Genomic DNA, 24699 nt, shown 5'->3' on the forward strand with positions numbered 1-24699 from the left:
GAAAATACGGTAGATACATTTATTTTGACATGCCACAATTCATCCTATGTGGGAGGTACATCCATCTTACTTTGGGACTTTTTAAATCAAGTATTCATTGCACTATCTGTATGTATGATTTTTATTTTGTGTTTTATGTCATATGGATATTTTATTTCACAAACAACTGGAGGGAAATGAAATCAAAAAAGACAAAATCACTCCAGCGTAGAAATATACCGTTTATGCCCCAGTAAGTATGATACTAAAGCAAAAGAAATGCCTCAGATCATCAGAGAGGTGTACCCACCCTCTTCCACCCTGACATCACAGGCAAAAACTTTCACAAAAGGTGAGAGCCTAAAAATATCCAAGAAAAGAATAGTGAAAACACACAGGTATTAATCACTGGCCGGTGATCGTTGCATGGAATAAACCACTGCTTCAGGGCCAACACTCCAGGCTATCGATTCGCAATTCCACTCTGCTGCTTTCAACCACATTGGCACAAATTACGTTCAATTGTGTTTTTAGCCTTTTTTGTGTATGGTTCTATTTTATTTTAATTTGCATTTGTTATTGCTTTTGAGTATATGTACAATTATTTCTACATAATTGTGTATATTTATTTTCTGTATGTATATACAGTGTATATATACACATATTTATATATATATATATTCTTTTCTTTTTAGAGAGAGATCCCTGACACAGGCAGATATACCAAAACATGGCTCTTGTTGGGTCCTACAATTAACACATGATTTTTTTGACCATTAACTGAAGGCCCTCTGTGCTGTTTTTTCTTGTTATCATCAACTGGTGGCAGGACATAACTATGATTACCTCTATTAATTTGGTGTCAACATTTCAGTTTGTGTGCTCTGCATCATTGGATACTACTTATAAAATGTTTGTATTAATAAAAATTTGCTTGTCTGCCCTTCAAACAAAATAGCCTATTAAGGCTATGATAAACAAAACTTAAAAAGCCATTAAATTATTAACTTGCTACTTTCTGAAACACATCACATGGTTACTATATCCTGTCTCTGTGAAATGCTGAATACTAAGCAACGTGTATATATTTGTAAGGAAATTGAATGTGTAGCTTGAATCCTGAGGGGGGGGAAAAAAAAATCACCCATCAAATGTCCCTGTATCCCAGTTTGTCAAATTAGGAACAGGTTTCATAATGACAATACAAATGCCATCTTTATTCCGGGAGCTGCCTCACCATTACGATGTGGAAGATTCAATAAACGTGGGAATTTACGAGGTCTTCCCCTTCGGCGACGTGGTCTCTCTTCTGTTGATGTGGTAACAATCCTTTGAAAGTTGGGCTGCCGTCCACGTGTTTCATCTTCTGCTGGGTTGTAGTCACTGTCATCTGTGCAGCAGAACAAGAGATTAGTACTGGCAATGTAAACAGACCAGATTTTGGGGGACAGACAAGAGAAGAGTATTAAGGAATATTCACCATTATCATCAATGGCGCCTGCGTCCACAATATCATCCTCCTCTTCCTCCAATTCCACTTCTACTTCGACTTCCACCTCACACTCGTTTTTCTTTCGGGATGAAGCTCCATTAAGTGGATGGTTCTTGTTAAGAGCGTTAGTAGCTGAAAGGAAAATCCAATCACAGGCTTTTGTTTGAGAAAGTTTGTTGTACAATCTTACCCAGTGCAGTGTGAGGGAATGGAATAAAGTGACCTCCAGTTCAAAGTGAGCAGTGGAAAAACGGAAAGGAGAAATTTACAAGGCTATGCTTTATTTTAATATTAAAAATTTGATTTCTCACTTCATCAATTAGCTTGAAGTGAGCTACAAAAAAAAAAAAATAAATAAAATAAAAATATATCACTGCAGAAGCCAGGAAGTGCAAACAAACCCAAAATTCCTCCCTAATATTACTTCACTACTTAAAAACATTGTGATAAAATCACATTTTCAAATATTTCTTAAGTTTAAGATAACATAATTTTTCCTCAAATCTGGGGGAAAAGGATGAAAATCATGTGACTTGAAGTTTCAATTCACCCAGTATCTGTAATAATTACAACTGGGACAACCTCGGATTCCTACTAGAGAGGATGTAAAAATGTGAATTTGAAATGAAATCTAAAAGGGAAGTTTTCTAATGACAAAGTCCATATTGCACTTTCTGGCCCTTCTAGTAATTCTAGAGCAGGGATTCTCAACCCAGTCCGAGAGACACACCTAGCCAGTCAGGTTTTCAGAATATCCAAAACTAGTCTTTAAGCCCGTTACATTAACGGGTGCTAGAATATATGTCTGTCTGTCTTTCTTTCTGTCTCTCTCTCTCTCCCGCTGTGTCTCTCTCTCTCTCCTTGGCTCCCTTTTTCTGTCTGTCTCCCTCCCTCCTGCTGTCTGTCTGTCATTCTTTGCCTCCATTTCCCTGTGCAGCAGCATTTCCACCCCACTTCCCTGTGGAGCAGCAACAGCAACAACATTTCCCCCCCCCCCCGACTTCCCTGTGCAGCAGCAGCGGTATTTGCCTTCCCCTCCAGGTCCCTGTGCAGCAGTTGCAGCATTTCCCCCACCCCTTCTCTTCTCTTACCGCGATCTGGCCTGCTCTGTTCGGCCCCTCCCCCGCATTGTGTCATGCTGCAATCTGGCTGCTCCGTTCGGCTCCTCTCCCTTCCCTTCCCGTGGTCTAGCCTGCTCCATGGCCCCCCCTTCCCTTATAGCGTTCCCCACAGGCAGGCCGGCCCAGCTTCTTCCTTGCGGCTCGAGTCCTCTTCTTTGTCGGCCCACCTTCCCTTCATGTCTGTCTGTCTGGGTATTTTTTTTCTTTGTCTCTCTCTCCTTGCATGCTGCCTGTCTGTCAATTTTTCTGTCTGTGAATCTCCCTGTGCCTCCTTCCTATGTCCTTAGTGCCCCCAGTGCCTCCTTCCTCCCCCCCCATCCGATGCCAGCCTGCCTTCCATTGAAAACTCCACACCCCCTACGTTGCTTCCCATCCCCCTTCCATTGAAACCCCCCCATGCCAGCCTGCCTGCCTCCCATCCCCCTGAGCAGCATATTTCCATGGAAACCCCCCGATGCCATCCTGCGTGCCTGCCTTCCATTGAACCCCCCACCCTCCCTCCAATGCCAGCCTGCCTGCCTCCCATCCCCCTTCCACCGAAACCCCCCCATGCCAGTCTGCCTGCCTGCCTCCCATCCCCCTGAGTAGCATGTTTCCATGGAACCCCCATGCCATCCTGCCTGTCTGCCTTCCATTGAACCCCCCACCCCTCCTCCGATGCCAGCCTGCCTGCCTCGCATTCCCCTTCCACTGAAACTCCCCCCCACCCCGATGCCTGCTTGAATCCCCCCACCCCCCTCACCTGCCGACCCTACCCGGCACAACTGAAACCCCCGTTGACCCTCCCACCGCTACAGGGCTGACAAACCCGGCAGGAGCAGCAGCGTCCCAGGCACACTAAACGCTGCTTCGGATCTTCTACTGGCCTAATTTCCTCTGCCGCGTCCCTGATGACGTCATCGGGGACGTGGCAGAGGAAATTAGGCCATTAGAAGACCCGAAGCAGCGTTTAGTGTGCCTGGGACGCTGCTGCTCCTGCTGGGTTTGTCAGCCTTGTAGCGGTGGGAGGGTCAACGGGGGTTTCTGTTGTGCCGGGTACAGTCGGCGGGGGGGGGTGAGTCACGGCGTGTTAGTGTTTAGCCAGGTGTGGCTGATGACAGGAGCCGCCGCGGCACCTTTAAACAGAAAAAATAACTCTGGCAAGGGAGCCGGCCAACTGGCAGTTCAATTCTGAGCTTCGCTCTGGTCTGACCTGCTTCCTGCTCGCCTTGCCGTATTTTTTTTTTTAGTTGAAAGACGTGGCGGTGGCTCCTCTCATGATCCCCACCTGCGTCGGAAGTCCGACGCAGGCGGGGATCGTGAGAGGAGCCACCGCTGCGTCTTTCAACTAAAAAATACAATAGGGCAAGGAGCAGCAGGGAGCAGGTCAGACCGAAAAACAGAACCCTAAGCCGCGCATGCGCACTGCTACCTGCGGGTCGCTACAGCTCACGGAAAACGGACGCACGCAGAGGAAGTGCGCATGCGCGGCTTAGCGTTTTATTATATTAGATGAATATGCACAAGATAGATTTTCATAGAAATGGAGGCTTGGTTTGTCCCAAGGATTGTTTGAGAACCCCTGTTTTAGAGGGATATGGACTCTTGAGCATATACTTGTCAGTGATAGAGTAAAGATTTTTCAGGAGTTACCAACATTTTGATCTCCCTAATTCCCAATTTTAAAAAAAATGGTTTTATGTTTACTTTAGTTTATTAGTATATGTTCTATTTTATGTATAAATTTGTATTAAGTTATTCAGTTTCCTTTATTTTTGATCAATATGTGTAATTTATGTATAAGATGTATTATTTTGAAAAAGTTAATAAAAATTATATATATATATATATATATATTTTTTTTTTTGTACTTCTTTATACAACATCACTTGAAGATCTGCAACATCATTCAAAAAGAGAATTTAACCCTCACCCTCCTCCCAAAATTATATACAACTAATATATACCATATGAATATAATAGCTTATGTCAATTATACATGTGGAGGGGCATAATCAAAAAAAGCGTCTAAGTCCCCTTTTGGCCTAAGTCCCTAAACGTTCAACCCAGAAGCAGAGAAAGTGTCCATAACCAAAATAAACGTCCATGTTTTGATTATGGCCTTCCTCTGCCTAAATGCCCAATCTCCACTACGTCTAAAAGTACCCCCACAGCACGTCTACACTTTTTAGCCATAATGAAACAAAAACACGCCTAAGCCAAAAACGTCCCAACAGAAGGGCTTTTAGGCGAAGGAGGAGCCAGTCCTTCGCCTAAAAGCTGGATTCTGTAACCGGTGTCTGTCAAAAACAACACCGGTTACAGAATCCCCTCCCCCCAACAACGATCCAGGCAGGAGGGTGCCCAAGCCCTCCTGCTATGTCAAACCACGACCCCCCCCTCCCGACAATATCGGGGCAAGAGGGAGCCCAAGCCCTCTTGCCCCGCCGACTCCCCAACTCGATCAGGGCAAGAGGGAGCCCAAGCCCTCTTGCCCTGCGGCAGCCGCAACCCTCCCCCCCTCCCCCCCGACAACATCGGGGCAAGAGGGAGCTCAAGCCCTCTTGCCCCAGCCAATCGCGGCACCCCATTCTAGAGCTCACTGTGATGTCATAATGCCTCATTCCACCAATGCCTAAGCTCTGTCCTAATCTGTACAAGCCTCAAACACTTTAAAATGATAAGTGTTTAAGGCTTGTACGGTTAAGGCAGAGCTTACAGGAATGGGGCAGAAACAAGGACAACCACAAAACTCGCTGGGATAGGATGGGGAAATTGCATTCCTGCAGGGACGGGGACAAATTTGCCTCCGTGTCATTCTCTACATCATAAATCTCACCTGTTTTGAAATGCCGCTCCTTCATGTGCCTGAAAAAGGTTTTCTTCGAGATACTTTTATAAGAACACATCTTGCACTTGTACTGCTGTACCACCACCACCTCAATCATGCCTTCCATGCTCTCCAGATCTGGCTGGTCTGGATCCTCTGCATCACAAGTGTTTGCTTGATCTGGAACATTTTGGTCCTCAGAGTGGTAAAGGGGTTGATCTGGCTGAGCAGGGAAGGAATGATTTGGGATTTCAGATGGCTCAGAAGGTCCTGGTTCTTCTAGGTGTTCTGGGTGATCCAAGCAAGTAGATGTTGGTCCATCAGCTACACCTTCTATTGTCAGTGCAGAAGAGCCAATGAGAGCTCCTAAAACAGACAGTGGGAATTCAAAGTTAGACCTTTATGGAGACAGCAATCCATCTTGCCAGTCCAGTGCAAACATACACCTACAAACAATGCAGTGAGACCTCATGCCAATAAATACACTTCTAAAATTACTGCATGGGACTTGAGCAATTCTGAACTCCCTCCAAAGAATTGGTCCTTATAGAAACTCTCGATAAGAAAGGACTGGAGTAGCTGCGAGAGAATCACCACTTCCAATATCACATTTTTCTCTAAGGGAAGATCCCAAGAGGCATGAAAGGTTTCAGTGCTGGTGTTGCACATATTTCTAAGATACACGCAATGTATTAATTCACAGTATTCAACTTGATGCCGTACCACAGAGTGATACAAGGGCATTATAACATTTTCATCTTTGTTTTCCATTCCTTTCCTGATAATTCTTAACATTCTATTTGCTTTCTTAGCAGCCGCCACACATTGAGCTGAGGGTTTCAGCATATCCTCAATAATGACACCTAGATCCTTTTCCTGGGCAGTGACTCCTAACATAGAACCCAGCATCACATAGCTATAGTTTGGGTTCCTCTTTCCCACATGAATCACTTTGCACTTGTTCACATTAAACATCACTTGCCATTTTGATGCCCAGTCTTCCAGTCCGTGAGCATTTAGGGCTTTTTTTTTTTTTTTTTTTTACCTTCCACTTTCCCTGACCTCCTCCACAAACTCTGTTCTTCTCCTTCCAACACCCCCTTTCACTTCCCTGCCCCTATGCACTCTCCCAATTCTCCTCCCTCTTTTCTCTCCTTGCATTTTTCCTCTTTCCCTTATGTTCTGCTCTTCCTCTCTAACCTCATCTGTTTCATTTTGCTCTGCTTCCCTCACTCTCACAGGATACTGGGTCAGGCCAATGGTCAATTCAAGTTACAAGTATCTGGCAGAAACTCAAACAGTACCAATATTCCATGCTATTGTTCCTAGGGCAAACAGTGGCTTCCCTCATGTCTGTCTGAATAACAGAATTTGGATTTTTCCTTCAGGAACTTGTCCAAACCTTTTTTAAACCCAGTTACAGTAATCACTGTTACCATATCCTCAGGCAACAAGTTCCAGCACTTAACTAGTCTTTGAGTGAAAAAACATTTCCTCCTATTTGTTTTAAAGTTATTTCCATGTAACTTCATTGAGCGTCCCCCGTCTTTTTGTAATTTTTGAAAGAGGGGAAAAAAAAAATCGATTCACTTTCAGCAGTTCTACACCACTCAGGATTTTGTAGACTTCAATCATATCTCCCCCTCAGCTGCCTCTTTTCCAAGTTAAAGAGCCCTAACCTCTTTAGCCTTTCCTCATATGAGAGGAGTCCCATCCCCGTTATCATTTTGGTCACTCTTTGTACCTTTTCTAATTCTTCTATATCTTTTCTGAGATATGGCGACCAGAACTGAATGCAATACTCAAGGTGAGGTATTCTTGTTCTTATTTACTATCTCTTTCCTAATAATTCCTAGCATCCTGTTTGATTTTTTGGCTGCCATCGCACATTGGGCGGAAGGGTTCAGTAAATTGTCTATGATGCTTACATGCCTCATTACTTATGCTCTGCCCCACCCCTCTCCAACCCCATTCCTCTTATCCTCGTGCCCTGCTCCTTTCCTCCTTCCCTTCCTTTCATCCCAATTTCTTTCACTATGCTGCCTTTCTCAGCCCATTTCTCTCCTTCTTTAAAATAAACCCTTCACTTACTCTCCACCCTTTCTCCTCTTAATCCTACACCTTCCCTTATGCTCTGCCCCTCACCCTCTTTTCCTTTCTCCTCTCTATCCCCAACCCCAATCCTTTTCTCCTTCCCTTTCTATACACATCTGTTCCCATAGTCTCTACCCATCATCCCTCATCTTTTTTCTTTTTGTTTTCACAGAAACGCTCCTTCCCTGAAGCCAAGCCAGTCTTCACCAGGTGACCATGCTGTACTCTATTAACTTTGGGTGGAGCTTGCGGTGGCCTGCAGCTCTGTCTACACTCCACTGCTGCTGTCTCCTTTCCCTTTTGCCCTACCCATAGCTCTGCCTTCACTCTGCTGCCTCCTCTGTCCTCCTCCTTAGGGCAGTGCATTCTCTTTCTTTAGCTGCAGGCTATTTGCTCCTTTGGGTGGTGAGATCCGACCTTCCCATTATCTGCAGATCTTTCTTTCTTATTTGAATGCCAACTGTCTTTCCTACCACAATGGCTCCATTTTCATTCTCTTGCACTCTGCACCTCATGCCTGCTCTTTATAAATGTGACATGAAGCCCTACATGTCTGTTTATTCGTGCATGTACAGATAGCCACATAGCAGAAGGAGCCCTCCTTAATAGGCACTATTGCTTAAGCAAATGTGCCTAAAAACTATCTAAAGAAGAAACATTAACCACTTATATACAGTCATTCTAATATCATCCCCCACAATTGTTAATTTTAGCATTACAAGTAAGGCTAAAATGATGCTCCTCCCATGGGTAGACATACAACATGAGCGATCCAAGTCTACAAAAAGCACTTGGAGAAATAAAGAAACTGGCAGAGAAATCAAGTCAGTCAATCTTCTGATGGAATCACTACAGAAAGCTCTGGAGTATGTTGATACTTACCATCATCAGGACCCTGCAGAATGAGATACTGGGTCGTCTCAGCACCTCCATCTTCAGCACTTGTCACTTCAATGCAGCCTTAAAAACAAAAGGAGATAAGGTGAAGAACAGCATAAGTGATTCTCAAAGATAATAGGAAACTTGCTCGATTGAGTTCACTCTGCTGACTGCCATGCAAAAGACCAAAGGGAAACACTTACCCTGGACAATATCTGGCCCGATCGTTGATTCAATGATTTTGTCAATGGCAGAGCCAAGGTCATTGGAGGTTGATGCTGTTGAATCAGAGACTATCATGGCACCATCAGAAATCACACTGGAATGAACCAAGACCTGTGGAGAATCCGATACCATTATGGACCGGCTCACTGTGCAGATGCTAGAAACAGAAGATTGGGCAATAGACGAGGAATCTGGGAGGTAAACCCTGGGAATGGCATCCGTGCTTGAACTGCTCTCAGATACTTCTTCCTGGAAAGCAAACAAAAGATGGTCTCTTTCACGTTTGGTCTAACAAATGCATCAACCTAACTCACTCTTTTTATGTAGACCCTTATTTGCCTTTAACACAAATTTCAGATTGCGTTTGAGCAAAAAAAAAAAAAATGAGAGAACAGTACCACCCTACCAACATGCTAAACAATGGAGCCAGTGGTGTAGCAAAGAAGTTGGCGCCCGGGCTTCCCCCCCCCCCCCACCATTCTTCTCTGCCGCATACATCTTGAAACAGTTCGCCGGCACAAGCACCATCTTTCACCTGCTGCTCGTGCCAGCCTCAGCTCTCTGCCGACGTCACATCCTGGAAGGAAGCCAGGGCCGGCGCAAGCAGCAAGTGGAAGATGCTGCTCAAGCCGGTGAGCATTTAAAGAGGTACACAGAGAGGCAGAGAGGTACCAGCGCTCCCCCGTGAAGATGGTCACTCCCCACCCCCTTTACTACGCCACTGAATGGAGCTAAGTGGATGGCCACTGTCTCTTTCTACCCTACATTTCATACATTGCAATAAACTGAAGCATCATCAAGTATCGAACAGTTTGTTTCTTGCTTCCTGGACAGCATTTGTTTCCAATCTATACAAGAGGACAGAGACATACGAGATGGCCATTTTCTATAGCCTGCCTAAAATTAGGCACTGGGCCGCTATGTGCGAATTCTATAACAGCAATTGTTGCTGTAGAATTCAAGCCTAAAACTACAGTTGCAAACCTGACTGGCTGGGGTGCCTCCAGGACCAGGTTTGGGAATTACTGGTATAATCTAGTTCAGTTTACTAAAAACGTGAAGGCAAATTTCAAAGGGAGTTAGGTAAATCCCTAGGGCTGATAATTGCCTCCCCCCCTGCTTTTGCAACTAAATCTACTGCATTTTAGAAGGTGGCCACAGAAAAAAGAAACGCTTTTGAGAGCAGGAAAAAGTTTGAGGAGGAAAAGTATAAGCAGGTAGAAAATCTGCAAGTACTTTAGCACACTTGGATCTAATTGAAGTGGTCAAAGAGAAACTTGTTGGACAGCTTTTCTCTGGCAATCTGTTTGAAAGCCTCAAATATGAAAGTTACCATGGCTCTTCCACCTGCCCAGCCCATCTCAGTTTGTGATTGAAAACTTTTGTATGGGTTGGATCATTTTTGCAGACTTTTACTTTCAAGAATATACATAGCAAATGGTCTAAGTCTTAACCTACAAAGAGTAACACACATGTTTATAATAGTTCTGCAAACATCAGCAGCAAAAATACTTAATGCCATATATTCATACTAATTACAGGTGAAACTGCACCGCCTCTTAAGGTGCTAGAAAACCATCAGGAGAGCATCTCATAATGAATGAAAAATCAAAGAAAGGTGACCAAATCATGAAGAAAAACTGAAAGGTGGGAGGAAGGAAGCCATGAGCAAGAGAGGAATATCAAATGAGCACAGAGGATGGAGAAAAATAAGGGGAGAGGGAGAAACACTTACCATTGTGCCACGGTCCGAGCTCTGCCCCACCCCTGAATCCATATGCACAGAGCCATTATCCGCTTCAGATGGACCTGGGGCTGTTGCTGCATCACTACTGTCTGCCAGCATAGCCTCTGAAGTTTCCACCCCAATTCCACTCTCTGATGGTTCCTCCTGTCCCACACGTGGCGCTGCATCGCTACTACTCTCCACTTCGTTCTCCTCCACCTCCATGATGAGTTTTGCAGAGATTCCCAGCCTTTACCTGCAGGAGAACAGGTATGGTGAAGTGGAATCTTGAATGACCAGCGGATACAATGATTAAGACACTCATCAAGCCCAGAGCATTGTAGATTCCTGTTCTAGTATATTCTACTGTGACATCACAACTGCAGTTCAGAGACTATTAATGGGTGGGATTTAGTTTGAAGTGGTTGAAAATAGCCTAGTGAATAGTGAGAACATAAGATGTGCCATGCTGATCAGAACAACGATACATCAAGCTCAACATCCTGTCTCTTGACAGCAGCCAATCCGAGTGGTCACTGAAAATTCTCAGTCCAACCAAGAAGAGAATGATGTGGAGCCATGAAACTTACAAGTTACTCCACACTTTTCTTGACACTTCATTTCAATGACATGATATGAAAAGTGCCAAGAAAAGTGTAGAATAACTTGTAAGTTTCATGGCTCCACATCACTGTCTTCTTGGTTGGGCTGATAACTTTTCAGTGGCCCCTTGTATGGCTAGAATGGACCCGTCCTCTGGAATCACATTAAAAGCCTTAAAACTCCGTTATCTTACTGGCCTTGACCACACTATTTGGAAAACACTAGTATGTAGGGTGGCAGAGGATAAAGTTTTTAAGGAAAGGAAATGAAATGAGAATGTTATGATTATGTATGTTATGAGAACTCAAGATTATTCTTGTGAACCTTATCATGTCATAACACAGTGAATGGGATAAATCAGTCTTTGCCTGGGCAGAGTAAAACTGTGTGAGTTTGGGGAGAGGCAACTCTGAGAAGGGAAGTTAAGTATGGCAAACGATGCCCAGAACATAAGATAAGCCATGTTGATTCAAACCAGGGTCCATCAAGCATAGCATCCTTCCTCAAATGATGGTCAATTTGAGTCAAAGTGCCTGGCAGATCCCAAGTAGATCAGTTTCTCAGTTTATTTCAAGGAGTAAGTGGTGGCCTTCTCAACTCTTCCTGGCTAACAATTTTTTGTTTCAAGTTTAATAAAATTTTGATTTGATCGCAAAATCTTACTTCAATGCGATTTACAAAAAATGTTGCAAATTAGGGTGACATAAACGAATAACATTTTACTAAGACAATGATTTACATAACTATGTACCAACCAAACACAAGGAAAAAAATAAAATGGATTAAATACAATTATAAAGTAAATATAACAGGGTAGGAATTTGAAACAAAAGGACTTTTCCTCCAGGAATTGAGTCAAACCTCTTTTGAATCCTACTAGGTTAGTCATCTTCTAGCAACAGATTCCATAGCTTATGTGCTACATAAAAACAAAAATAATAAATATTTTCTATAATTTCTTTTCCTGGGGCAGTCTGCAACTGATTAGTTTTGTGCATACCGTGAGAGCAAGTCCTAAGCTAGGTTATGTGGACTATGATCTCAGGCTCTCAAATTTACTGGAAACTCACTGTAGCACTTGCATGGTACCAGAGAGCTTCCTTCTGAGTTCATAAGATATATCATGAGTAGGCAACTTATCAAGATGTGCATAGATTTTCAGAAAACTTTTGATAAAGTTGAGATTCCTGAGAAAATAAAAAAAATCCGTGGGATAGGAGGCAGTGTTCTGCTGTGTTCTGGTTCAAAGACAGAAAATAGGATTAAAAAGCCATTTTTGTCAGTGGAGAAAGGCAAATAGCAGAGTACCACAGGGACCATACTAGAATTGGTGCTTTTTTACATACTTATGATATGGAAATGGGAAAATGAGCAAGGTGATTAAATCTGCACATACAAAAGTATTCAGAGCTGTTAAATCACACACGGACTATGAAAAATCGCAGGAGAGCCTTAAGAAATTGGAAGTTTGGGCATCCCAGTAGCAAATGAAATTTTCAATGGACAAGAGCAAAAGTGATACACATTGGAAGAATTATCCAGATTATAGCTACTTGATGTTAGGTCCTACGTTAGGAGTTACCATCCGGGTAAAAAAAAAAAAAAATCTAGGTGACATTGTGGACAATACAGTTGCAATCTTCTGCTCAGTATGAGATAGTGGTCAAAAAGCAAGCAGAATGTTAGGAATTATTAAGAAAAGAACAGAAAATAAGACAAAGAATATTATAATTGCTCCATGGTGCAACCTCACCTTGAGTATAGTGTGCAATTCTGGTTGCCACATATCAAAAAAAAGTTATAGTGAAATTAGAAAAGGTTCAATAAAGGGCAACCAAAATGATTAAGGCATGAAACTCTACTTTTCAAGAAATTCCTGCAAATGACTTAATATCGCTAGCTCCTTCCCACTTCCTAATACCTTCCCGAGTCCCCAAAACAACCTCATCTACTTTTTATCTCCACTAGAAATTATCAGATATCTTCTTGTAATTCTTTTGTAATCCGCCTTGAACCGCAAGGCAATGGCAGAATAAAAATCTCTAATGTAATATAAACTCCACCCATATAAGGAAAGGTTTAAGAGGTTAGGGCTCTTCAACTTGGAGAAGAGATGGCTGAGGGGGGAATATGACAGAAGTCTACAAAATCCTGAGTGGAGTACAGCAAGTAAAAGGAAACCAACTGTTTACTCTTTCAAAAAGTACAAAGACTAGGGAACACTATGAAGTCACCTGGTAATATAAAAAATAAAAATTGGAGTAAATACTTTTTCACTCCATAAACAGTTAAGCTCTAGAATTTGTAGCTAGGGGATGTGGTAACAGCAGCGAGTATCTAGGTTTAAAAAAGGTTTATACAAATTCCTGGAGGAAAAGTATATAAACTGTTATTAATAAGGCCACTACTTATCCCTGGGATTGGTAGCATAGAATCTTACTGCTCTTTGGGATTCTGTCAGGTACTTGTGACCTGGATAGGCCACTACTGTGAGATGGGCCATTGGTCTGACCCAATATGGCTATTTTTAGGTTCTCTCTCTTCCAAGCTGAGCATCTCTAACATGAGAGGAGGTGTTCCACTCCCTTTCTAGTTCTGCTATATCCTTTTTTGAAACAGGGGAGACCAGAATTGCACATAATACTCAAGGAGTGATCTATTCAGAGATATATTTATTAACGACCTGGAGGCGCGAACTAAATGTGAGGTAATAAAATTTGCGGATGATACCAAACTCTGCAGCAGGGTTAGAACCGCGGAAGACTGCGAAGACCTGCAAAGGGTCCTAACGATACTGGAAGAGTGGGCAAAAAAGTGGCAAATGAGCTTTAACATAGAGAAATGCAAGGTCATGCATGTAGGGAAAAAGAACCCGATGTTCAGCTACAAAATGGGGGGGGATCACTGCTAGGGGTAAGTAACCTTGAAAGAGACCTGGGGGTGATGGTAGACACAACATTGAAGGCGTCGGCACAGTGCGCGACGGCCTCAAGGAAAGCAAACAAAATGTTGGGTATCATTAAGAAGGGTATCACGGCCAGGACGAAGGAAGTCATCATGCCACTGTATCGTGCAATGGTACACCCACATCTGGAATACTGTGTCCAGTACTGGTCGCCGTACCTCAAGAAGGACATGGCAGTACTTGAGGGAGTCCAGAGAAGAGCAACTAAACTGATAAAGGGTATGGAAAATTTCTCATATGCTGACAGGTTGAAAAAGCTGGGGCTATTCTCCCTGGAAAAGCGGAGACTTAGGGGAGACATGATAGAAACCTTCAAAATCCTGAAGGGCATAGAAAAGGTAGACAGGGTCAGATTCTTCACACTGTGGGGAACCACAAGTACAAGGGGGCACTCAGAGAAATTAAAAGGGGGCAGGTTTAGAACAAACACTAGGAAGTTCTTTTTTTACCCAGAGGGTGGTGGACACATGGAATGCGCTTCTGGAGGCTGTGATAGGCCAGAGCATGCTACAGGGCTTCAAAGAAGGTTTGGATAGGTTCTTAGAAGATAAGGGAATTGAGGGGTACAGATAGGAGTAGAGGTAAATTATAGGAATAGTCAGGGACCACTGCACAGGTGATAGGCCTGATGGGCCGCCGGGGGAGCGGACCGCTGGGCGGGATGGACCTCTGGTCTGACCCAGCGGAGGCAACTTCTTATGTTCTTATGATGATATTCTAGGTTTGTTCTACATTCCTTTTCAGGTAATCCCTAACCCTTTTTTAAAACTTTATTTGTAGTCTTGACACACTACTGAAATTTTCAACATTTGTCTACGACTGAAATATATTTTTCTTATTGGAAGACTCCTAAATTCAAACCCAGCATTTTAACCTGCATCTGGGATTATTTTCCCCTATGTGCATCACTTTGCAATTGTTCACATTAAATTTTATCTGCCATTTAGATTCCCAGTCTCCTAATCTCACAAGACGCTCACACGTTGCTCTTTCCTCCAGATAATTTATTAACAGCTCAAGTTCCAATATATAAACTTGGGGGAACTACTAAAGCTCAAAGTGCACTGCTAAATGCGGCATAAGAACATAAGAATTGCCATATTGGGACAGACCAAAGGTCCATCAAGCTCAGTATTCAGTTTCCAACATTGGCCAACCCAGGTCACAAGTTCATGGCAAGATCCCAAACAGTAAAACAGATTTTATGCTGCTTATCTTGGGAATAAGTAGTGGATTTCCCCCCATCCATCTTAATAGCAGTTTATGGACTTCTCTTTTAGGAAGTTATCCAAACCTCTTTTTTTTATTTATTGATTTTTCAAAATAATCTCCAAGTATACAACACTTGTACAGAAAGTTCGATTAAGCCAGTATAACTTTTATATCAGAATCAAATAAAACCAAATCAGGAAATTAATTATTTCTTAATCTATCGCAAGTCCTGAAAGAGAACAAGAAGAGCTGAGTGAACTTAAACAAAAAGAATAATAAGTATAACTAAGAAATCTGCAGGTTGCTGTTGAATGGGAGACCTATTCTTTTTTCTATTGTTGTTATATCAGTTCTTCTCTTCCAAGGCGTTTAAGAGATCTGAAACTAGAGAAATGAGAAGGTTCTAAGAAAACATATTTTAAGAATTGATATCTTATAACACACTTGCAGGGAAATCTTAAAATGGAAACCCAAATCTTTTTTAAACCCTGCTAAGCTAATTGATTTTATACTTATGGGCCAGACGACACTTAGCACATGCTAATGTCTATTAACATGTATGCTAAGCTTTAGAAAAAGGACCCCTTGGAGCACTCCACTAGTAAGTAGAAGTGAAGCCCAATGGTTGGTACAATAGGCTAAGAACCTTGGTTTGATTTCCACTGCCGTTTTGTGACCGTGTGCAAATCACTTAACCCTCTATTGCCCAAAATTCAAAAACTTAGGTTGTAAGTAGAGAATGACACGGTGAAAAAATTGGTCCCCGTCACCGCCCCGTCCCCGTCTCACCATCCCCGTCACCGCCCCGTCCCCGTCTCACCATCCCCGTCACCGCCCCGTCCCCGTCTCACCATCCTCTTCACCGCCCCGTCACCGCCACTGCCACCCCATTCACCGCCCCGTCACCGCCACTGCAATCCCATTCACTTTTCTTTATTTACGTATAAAGGAAACATTCTTTAAAACTTTAAAACTTAGTTAAATATTAGTTAATAACTATACAAAAACAAAACACGCAGAGAAAAAATTAATTAATAAAAATTCTCAAAACTGACACATTTTGATCACTAAATTTAAAATAGTTATTTTTCATACAGTTTTTCAATCACTAATCTTCCACCACCCCTGGGGCTAGCAATGCAAAAACAAACACGACATGTACTTTAAATGCTGCCGTGATTAGCATAGTGACCGCGGCTACGGCTGCAAGTCTCCCCTCCCCCCAGCGATCACGGCAGGAGGGCACCCAACCCCTCCTGTAGACCCCCCCAACGGCCCTCCCGACAATCGCAGCAGAAGGGTACCCAACCCCTCCTGCCGGTCCTCCCAATGGCCTCCCCTAAGATCGCCGGCAGGAGGGTACCCAACCCCTCCTGCTGGACCCCCCCCCCAACGAACCCTCCCACCCCGGAACCCCCTTAGTCTTACTTTCCAAGTTGGACCGGACGGCTCCTCACACGTATGGCCAGCAGGCTTGCCTCCGTCCAAATGAGGCGGGCCCGCCCCTACCCTGCCCAACCCACAGGATCCTAGGGCCTGATTGGTCTAGGCACCTAAAGCCACTCCCGCTATAGGAGGGGCCTTAGGTGCTTGGGCCAATCAGGCCCTAGGATCCTGTGGGTTAGGCAGGGGAGGGGAGGGGCGGGCCCGCCTCATTTGGACGGAGGCAGGCCTGCTGGCCAGACGAGCGAGGAGCTGTCCGGTCCAACTTGGAAAGTAAGACTAAGGGGGTTCCGGGGTGGGAGGGTTCGTTGGGGGGGGGGTCCAGCAGGAGGGGTTGGGTACCCTCCTGCCGGCGATCTTAGGGGAGGCCATTGGGAGGACCGGCAGGAGGGGTTGGGTACCCTTCTGCTGCGATTGGCAGGAAGGGTTGATCTGACAAATGAGGAGCACGGTGAAACACAGGTAAATAGCGGTTCCTAGAAGGGGGTACATTGGCCCGCGGGGACAAACCTGTTCACCGTTTCCGCAGTCGGTGAATGGCCTTGTCCCCGTCACCGCAGCAACTGCTAGTTTTCTTCCCCGTTTTCGGCGGTGACCCGCGGCTTAAATGCGGTGGCCGCGGGTAAACCGTCACCGTGTCATTCTCTAGTTGTAAGCCTACTAGGGACAAAGAAAATACCTGGATCCATGACCCTTAGTGACAGATTTTCATTGGGAAAGTTTATCATTTGGTCATACTTCTTGTTTGTCTTTTAACCAGATATCATTCCATAACACACTGCTTCCCATCTCATGAATTTGTAATTTTCTGAGGTGTCTCCCATGAAGGTCTTTATCAAATGACTCCTACCAAAAATCTAAATACATACTATGACCCATCTTTTGAGAAGTTTCTCCACATGTACATAAATGAGTAGACTATTCACACATGGAGATTTAGACCACACAGAGATTTCAAGAGCCATGGTGGGTGTTCATTTGGGTATCGCTTGTCTGGGACACAAGTATACAAGCATATTCCCCATTTTGCAAAAGAAATACACATGTACGGGGAAAAAATTACCCCATTAGATTTTACAACTGCTCAAAGGTAAACACAGATTTTTTTTAATTTTTTTTAAAGTACTCAAGGAGTAATTCTCCTTCATTGTCCGTTGTTTATTTGCACCTCCAAAATGAAAGGGGGGGAACATTTTGCAGGTTCATTACTTAATTGATTACACTTACATATCTATATTTGTAAAGTGGGACAGCTACACATGGAAGCGGCAAAATTGTCACTTCCCCATGGAAACTACCAAGTTTGGGCTATTCAATTGTTCATAAACTATAAAGTTATTTACAAAAACATATGTTGATTAGTTTTCTGGAGCTAAACCTCCTTCCTTAAGCAAGCTACCAAGTCAGCAGCACAGTGTATTTATGTATATATAATCAGCAAGTACAGTATAAAACATGAGAGTCTAATCCACAAACTCAAGATAGCAAGACAAGGATTGGTAATGTCCTAAACAGACTGGTGGACTCAAATGTATGATGGAAATGTCCTTTAATTCATCCAACAACAACTCAATGACTCGACATGTACATGTTTCGGCCAGAATGGCCTGCCTCAGGAGTCTTAAAAGTATCGTAGTTAATATGAGTCAATTGGTCCACAAAGGAACATACACTCAAATCATGATTGCAGAATCATAGATGGCTAAATAAATGAAGTCACATAATCAAAATGTCTGACATGAATGCTGGAGCCAAAGTGAATGTCAAGTCATTGAGTTGTTGTTGGATGAATTAAAGGACATTTCCATCATACTTTTGAGTGCATCAGTCTGTTTAGGACATTTCCACTCCTTGTCTTGCTATATAATCAGCAAAGCACACAGTGGAGATGACTGGAAAGGGTATGCCAAATGCAATGTATTTGCTTTATTGATAAACGCCCATCAGACCAAGTTTGATCCTTTCCAGTCACCTCCACTGTGTGCTTTGCTGTTTTAGGACATGTGGGGCAATTTCTCTAAATGGGTTAGTTTTACCATACCTTGGTTTAAGAGTGAGATTATAAACTTCTCTTGATTGTATTTACAGTTTAGTTTATTGTAAACCGCCTAGAAGTCGCAAGATTACCGGCGGGATATAAGAATAAAGTTATTATTATTATTATGTGTATGTGGATTATGACCTCAGTCTCTCAAATTGACTGAGACTGTATGCCATAGAACTTTTAACAAAGAAGCCTATCCAAATGTGTTTGGAAATTATTTTTGATCAGTATAATAGATAATTTTTCTACGTCTTTATGCTGCATTTTCTTGGTCTCAGACTACGTATTTTGAAACTTAAGGATCTTCTCTCTTTCCACACGATTCACAGAATAATTGCTTGGGGCCCAACACCTCGGTGATTAATGTCTTTCTAGTGATTTCTTTCTTTTACCATTATGTACAGTTCTCTTGCAGTCCAGCCTTTTATCTGTCGAGATGGGGATAACCAAGTGATACCTCTTCATTTTCCATAGTTCTCTTAGGGTTACAATCCCAACAAATGAGATGTGCCACCCTGCTCTGTCTTTCGTATAAAAACTTTCCACCAGCAGCACTTAACGGTCAGCCATGAGATAGGTAACTATTTCCAGCCCTTCCTTACAGAATCTACGTCTGTTGGACCAGTTTTTTCTATGCTTGCTGTAAACCAGCTCATTCTTAATCCCCTATCCTGGGTTGCAACTATCAATCTTTTATCCTTGGGTTTTAGTTCTTTCCTTAACCAGTCACAAATCTGGTACTGATCCATATACAGTTTCTGGAATAACATGTAAATGTGCATTTGCCACTTGTTCTTCCTCAAAGATGGATTATCGCTCATTTCTTGTTTAATGACAAAAGTAGATTCTGGACTCTTGCTCTCATATTTCAGCACTTTTTGCACATTTGGATCTGTTAATGCTGTTGAATAAGCCCTGAAGACTAAGATGTATAACCTAGTTCTAGCGAGGCCCATTCTTCTCTTAGGTCTAGGAATGTACAGTCTTGGCATTACACTGATTTGCGTAGACTACGTCAAGAATGCTTGTGGCTGTGTGTGCTTGTCTATATGGTCATGTGTGAACACATATCTGGATGTGCACCAATATCTGATTCTGACAGTGTATGTATATATTTATTTATTTATTGCGATTAACCACCTTTATGAAGAGATTCACCCAAGACAGTGTACAGCAGGTATAATTCAACACAAAAATTACAATTTTGTTAACAGCATAACAGTAATAAAAAGACCAAATATAAACATACATACAACAAATGAGGTTAAGTCAAAATCAATAAAATGAAACATATATTGGAAATATGTACCGTATATACTTGAATATAGGATGAGATTTTTGGGCCAAAAATGGGTGTCTCGTCCTATATTCAGGTCATCACCCGACCCTCTCCCCGACTTGATGCAGGCCTCAGATAGGCCGGGACAGGAGGGATCCCTCCCGTTCCATACTCATAATTTTTTTACCCCCTTCCCCCTTTTCTGTTACCCCCCTTCCCCCCGCGTACCTTTTCAGTTATCCCTGGTGCTCCAGCAGTATATGGATAGGAACGTGGTCCACGCTCCTGCCCTGCACTCCTCCTTCCGGACTCAGGGCTTGTGGTGCACAGGAACGCAAGAGCAATCCTCTCGAGCTCCCGTGCAGGGCTGCAAGGGAGCACGAGAAGATGGCTCCTGCGTGCCAAGGGATAACTGAAAAGGTATGCCGGGGGGGAGGGAGAGACACAGAAAAGGTCCATTTTCGAGTATGTATAGTAAAAAGCTGAAGTCTCCTGGCTAAAGGCACATCTTGGAAATATATATATATATACGGTTACCATATGGCTGCAATAAAAGGAGGATGGATTAAGACATCTGAATTGTAGTTCCACTGAAAGCAATGGAAGTAAGGAGGACATAATTTGAGGTTGAGGGGTGGTAGACTCAAGAGCAATGTAAGGAAATTCTTATTTCTGGAGAGGGTGGAGGATGCCTGGAATGTACTCCCGAGAGAGGTGGTGGAGAGGAAAACAGTGACAGAGTTCAAAAAGCATGGGATGAACACAGAGGATCTAGAATCAGAAAATAATAGTAAACATTGAAGACTAAGGCCAGTACTGGGCAGACTTGCACAGTCTGTGTCTGTATATGGCCGTTTGGTTGAGGATGGGCTGGGGAGGGCTTCAATGGCTGGGACGGTGTAGATGGGCCAGAGTGAGCTTTGACTGAGACTTTTGTAGTTGGAACCTAAGCACAATACCAGCCAGAGCTTTGGATTCTTGCCCAGAAATAGCTAAGAAGAAAAAAATAATAATATTTTTTTTTTGATTGAATCAGGTTGGGCAGACTGGATGGACCATTCGGGTATTTATCTGCCATCATCTACTATGTTAGATTGAGGCATCTGGGTTTTACTTCCATTGCTTTCAATGCAAGTACAATTCAGATGTCTTAATCTGTCCTTCTTTTTCTGGAGCCATATGGTAACTATGTATATAATATACATATACACACACACACATACATGTATATATATATATATACCCTGTCTGTTTACTTCTGAGTATACAGCAGTTCGCTTTTAATTGTATATTTATCTTGAATGATTGCAGGTCTCTATCCTCTATTTTTTTCATTTTACATGCGTGTCCATTGGCATATGACCTGTGTGTCGAAGTCTGCCTCAGTCTACATAGACGTCTATCTGGCTCCTTGCAAGCGCGTGTTCGGGACAGACAGAGTTTGACCGGCTGACCACCGCGCCTCGCACGCGACCGGGGAGCCAAGACACCTCCCCTCCCCCGCGCGGTACGGCACCGCTTCCGCCCTATCCGGTCCAGCGTGTCTCCCTCCCCTCCCCCCTCCCGGTCCGCGGCTCGGCGTCCCTCCCTCCGCTCCCCTAGCCCGCCCACAGCCCGGCGGCTCTTCCCTCAGGCTCAAACTCCCCGCTCCCTACCTTCCAACTTGCCTTTGAGGTCGCCTGCGACCGGCCCCGGAACTTTCCTTCTCTTGCGGCCCGCCTCCTCTGACGCAACTTCTTTCCCTCGGCCGCCTCCCAGCCCCAACCCCCCCCCCCCACAACCTCCTCTCTGACGCGACTTCCTGTTTCCGTCAGCGCGAGGCGTGACGTCGGGGGAGGGCGGGACGATGGGAAAGGAACGTTTGAAGGTAGGACGCGGAGGCCCGTCAGCGCGAGGCGCGGCCGAAGGAATGGCGTGACGTCAAGGGAGGGCGGGACGATAGGAAAGGAACGTTTAAAGGTAGGGCGCGGAGGCCCGTCAGCGTGAGGTCAAGGGAGGGCGGGACGGAGGGGGAAAGACACCTTTCCACGGCCAAGAGGTAGCGTGGAACTTAAGTCCCGAGGCGAGTTTGAAGGTAGGAGAGACGTTGAGGGTTTGCTTTTTCCCTTTTGTCTCTCGCTGTTCTTGGGCTAGTCGAGTTTCACTATGCCGGGGTCGTGTGGGGACGGGAGCTGCTTGGAGAAAAGGTGCAGGAAATGGGAGGGGCACTTGGATATGGCGCTTTTGCAGCTGCTCTGCTCGCTAGGCCACTCCTCCGCTTGGAACCCCCCCCCTAAGGAGGCATTGCGCGCGCATCGCGAGCCCACAAAGCGACTCCTGTGTTTGCGCGCGCAAGCACGGGCCCGCACATGCGTTCTGTGTGTTTGCACACTTGGCCGCCTCTGGAGCTGTAAACGCAAGCTTCCTCCTGGTTTTATTTGGTCGATTTGGGGAAAAAATAGTTTCCCTTTTAAGCACTTTTGAATCTTAACTTCATAAAGTATGTGTGTCAGGTTTGTGTATTTGTATGTGTAACTATAGTATATGTGAACATAAGAATTGGCCTACTGTGAGGGACTGAAGGTCCATCAAGTCCAGCATCCTGATTCCAACATTGGCCAACCCAGGTCCCAAGTACCTAGCTAGATCCCAATTAGTAAAACTGATTTTATGCTGCTTATTCTAGGAATAAACAATGGAGTAAGCATGTTACACTCCTCCCTCTGTATTAGAGAGTTGCATGGGGACAGAAATCCCACCCATCCCCGCCTGTCCCTGACAGGATCCTCTCCGTCCCCACCCATCCCCGCAAGGAATTGCCTCCATCCCCGCCCGTCCCCATAAAAAGCAGCAATTACTTCTGACAGGATCATCAATTTCACAGTTTCTTTTGTGTTTGTGCTGCTGTTTTCCTTGTGGAATCTCTTTGGTGGAACCCTTTTTTTGTTTTCTGTTCAGGTAATTAACTTATAAACCCCCTCTTTTACTAAGGCTGACGTGTCCATTAGATTATATGGACGAACCCTGCTTCCAAAGCCTTCCATCCACGTGGGAATCCTGTGAGCAAGAGGGGAGTCCCGTGAGTTAGGGGGGAACCCCGCGGGATTCCTGTGATCCCCGTTCCTGTGCAGACCTCTACTCTGTATTCACAAGGGTTAGGGGCAGAGCCGGCCCACAAATAAGGACTCGCAGCACGGGCACGGCTCTGCACAAGGCAGGAGCGTAGGAAGATCGCTCCTGCCCCACATCACCACCAGGTAAGGTCTGTGCATGAAGTTGCCACCGAAGCTGCATCCATGATTGAGGGCTGTTTTCCTCGGGTGGCTGCTCACCTCCGATCATCTCCTCCTCCCCGATCCATGTTCCGGGGCCGGTTCTGGTCGATGCGGGCTGCCTCTGAGTAATTCTCTAGGTGGGGGGGCCAGGTAAAAAAATTGCAAATACAGTGGTACCTTGGATAACGAGCATAATCCGTTCCAGGAGCATGCTCGTAATCCAAAATGCTCGTTTATCAAAGCGAGTTTCCCCATAGGAAATAATGGAAACTCGCTTTGATACGTTCCCACCCCCCGAGGCCAGCGGCGCTGCTGTATCCCACCCCCACGAGAACCAGCATTGCTCCCCCCGAAGGCCCCCCTCCGCGATCTGGCACCCTCCCCCCCCCCGCGATCCAGCACCCCCTCGCCGCGGTTGGGCACCCCCCGCCGCTGCTTACTGTCATCTGGGCACCGGCATGTCCTGTGCGTTGGTGCCGGTGCCCGAAGATCGGCCTCCTTTCTGGGCCTTGAGTATCTGTGCATGCTCAAGGCCTGCGAGTTCAAGGCCCGGCAAGAAGAGGAGTCCGATCTTCGGGCACCGGCACCAACGCACAGGACATGCCGCCAGTGCCCAGATGACAGTAAGCAGCGGGGGGTGGGGGAGTGGTGCCCAATCGCGGCGGGGGGGAGGAGGGTGCCGGATTGCTGGGGGGAGGGTGCCGGATCGCGGGGGGGGCGCTCGTAAATCGAGCCATGCTTGGTTTCCGAGGCGCCGATTTTGCGAATGTTTTGCTCGTCTTGCAAAGCACTCGCAAACCGGTGCACTCATAAACCGAGGTACCACTGTAGTTGAAACTGCGATAGCTGAAACCGTGAATAGGGAGGGAGAAGTGTACTTCCAAGTAGAGAATGACGTGGGGACAAATTTGTCCCTGTCCCCACAGGAATTCAAATTTCCTGTCCCATCCCTGCAACTTTTGTTGCCGATCTTGTCCCTGCCCCATTCCTATAAGCTCTGCCTTAACTGCACAAACCTCAAGCACTTATGATATTAAAGTGTTTGAGGCTTGTGCAAATGAGGATGGAGCTTTCAGGAATGGGGCAGGAAAAAGAAAAGAACTTGTGGGGACGGGATGGGAAAATGAGTCCCCGCGGGGATGGGGAAAACATTTGTCTGTGTCATTCTCTACTTCCAAGGCAAGTTTGAAGGTAGGATGCAGAGGCGGGGTGCAGCTGTTGTATACCTATGCATTTTAGTTTATAAAATAGGTATGCACCTGCATTAGAGTGGTTAGTTCCACTTTCATTTAACTAGGTCTCTGTGCAACATTGTGTGACAGAATTTGTGCACTGTTGGATGTTATTGTAGGAGCCCCTTGTATAAAAACAGCTGAACACAAAGCTTGTATTTATAAATAGAAGTGGGGTTTGTAGTGGGTTTGGGTTTTTTTTTTTAATTAGCACCCTGTTATAAAATTTACTTTCCATATGTATTGCTTTGGTAACAAGTTATCTGAATATATAAAGGATATTCCTTCACTAGGCAAAGTATTTCTGAGTTTTAAATAACTGAACACAAAGATGTATTTTAA

At 44.6% G+C, this 24699-nt stretch overlaps 2 protein-coding genes across 7 annotated transcripts in view; one reads left to right on the forward strand and one right to left on the reverse strand.

The window, feature by feature from the left end:
- The window catches only part of LOC117369227 (E3 ubiquitin-protein ligase RNF182-like), a 107304-nt gene extending 96905 nt beyond the window's left edge, over nucleotides 1-10399 (forward strand). Inside the window, exons 2-3 of the transcript XR_004541100.1 lie at nucleotides 7668-7705; nucleotides 10141-10399. The gene's annotated coding sequence lies outside the window, so the exon portion shown is untranslated. The remainder of the gene's footprint in view (nucleotides 1-7667; nucleotides 7706-10140) is intronic.
- The window catches only part of ZNF335 (zinc finger protein 335), a 58243-nt gene extending 36587 nt beyond the window's left edge, over nucleotides 1-21656 (reverse strand). For 4 of the 6 annotated variants that reach the window (XM_033963452.1, XM_033963453.1, XM_033963448.1 and 1 more), the window contains exons 1-7: nucleotides 21527-21645; nucleotides 10335-10581; nucleotides 8578-8848; nucleotides 8378-8455; nucleotides 5411-5767; nucleotides 1460-1603; nucleotides 1217-1369 (exon numbers count right to left, since the gene is read on the reverse strand). In XM_033963452.1, the coding sequence (XP_033819343.1) occupies nucleotides 1217-1369; nucleotides 1460-1603; nucleotides 5411-5767; nucleotides 8378-8455; nucleotides 8578-8848; nucleotides 10335-10550 (1219 nt within the window). In that variant the 5' untranslated portion in view covers nucleotides 10551-10581; nucleotides 21527-21645. Of the gene's footprint in view, nucleotides 1-1216; nucleotides 1370-1459; nucleotides 1604-5410; nucleotides 5768-8377; nucleotides 8456-8577; nucleotides 8849-10334; nucleotides 10582-21234; nucleotides 21348-21526 lie in introns of those variants that run through there. The other 2 variants (XM_033963449.1, XM_033963451.1) reach the window with 2 other exon arrangements.
- Nucleotides 21657-24699: the final 3043 nt, after the last annotated feature.

This window comes from Geotrypetes seraphini, chromosome 11 (assembly GCF_902459505.1).
Source record: "Geotrypetes seraphini chromosome 11, aGeoSer1.1, whole genome shotgun sequence".
NCBI classification, from domain to species: domain Eukaryota; kingdom Metazoa; phylum Chordata; class Amphibia; order Gymnophiona; family Dermophiidae; genus Geotrypetes; species Geotrypetes seraphini.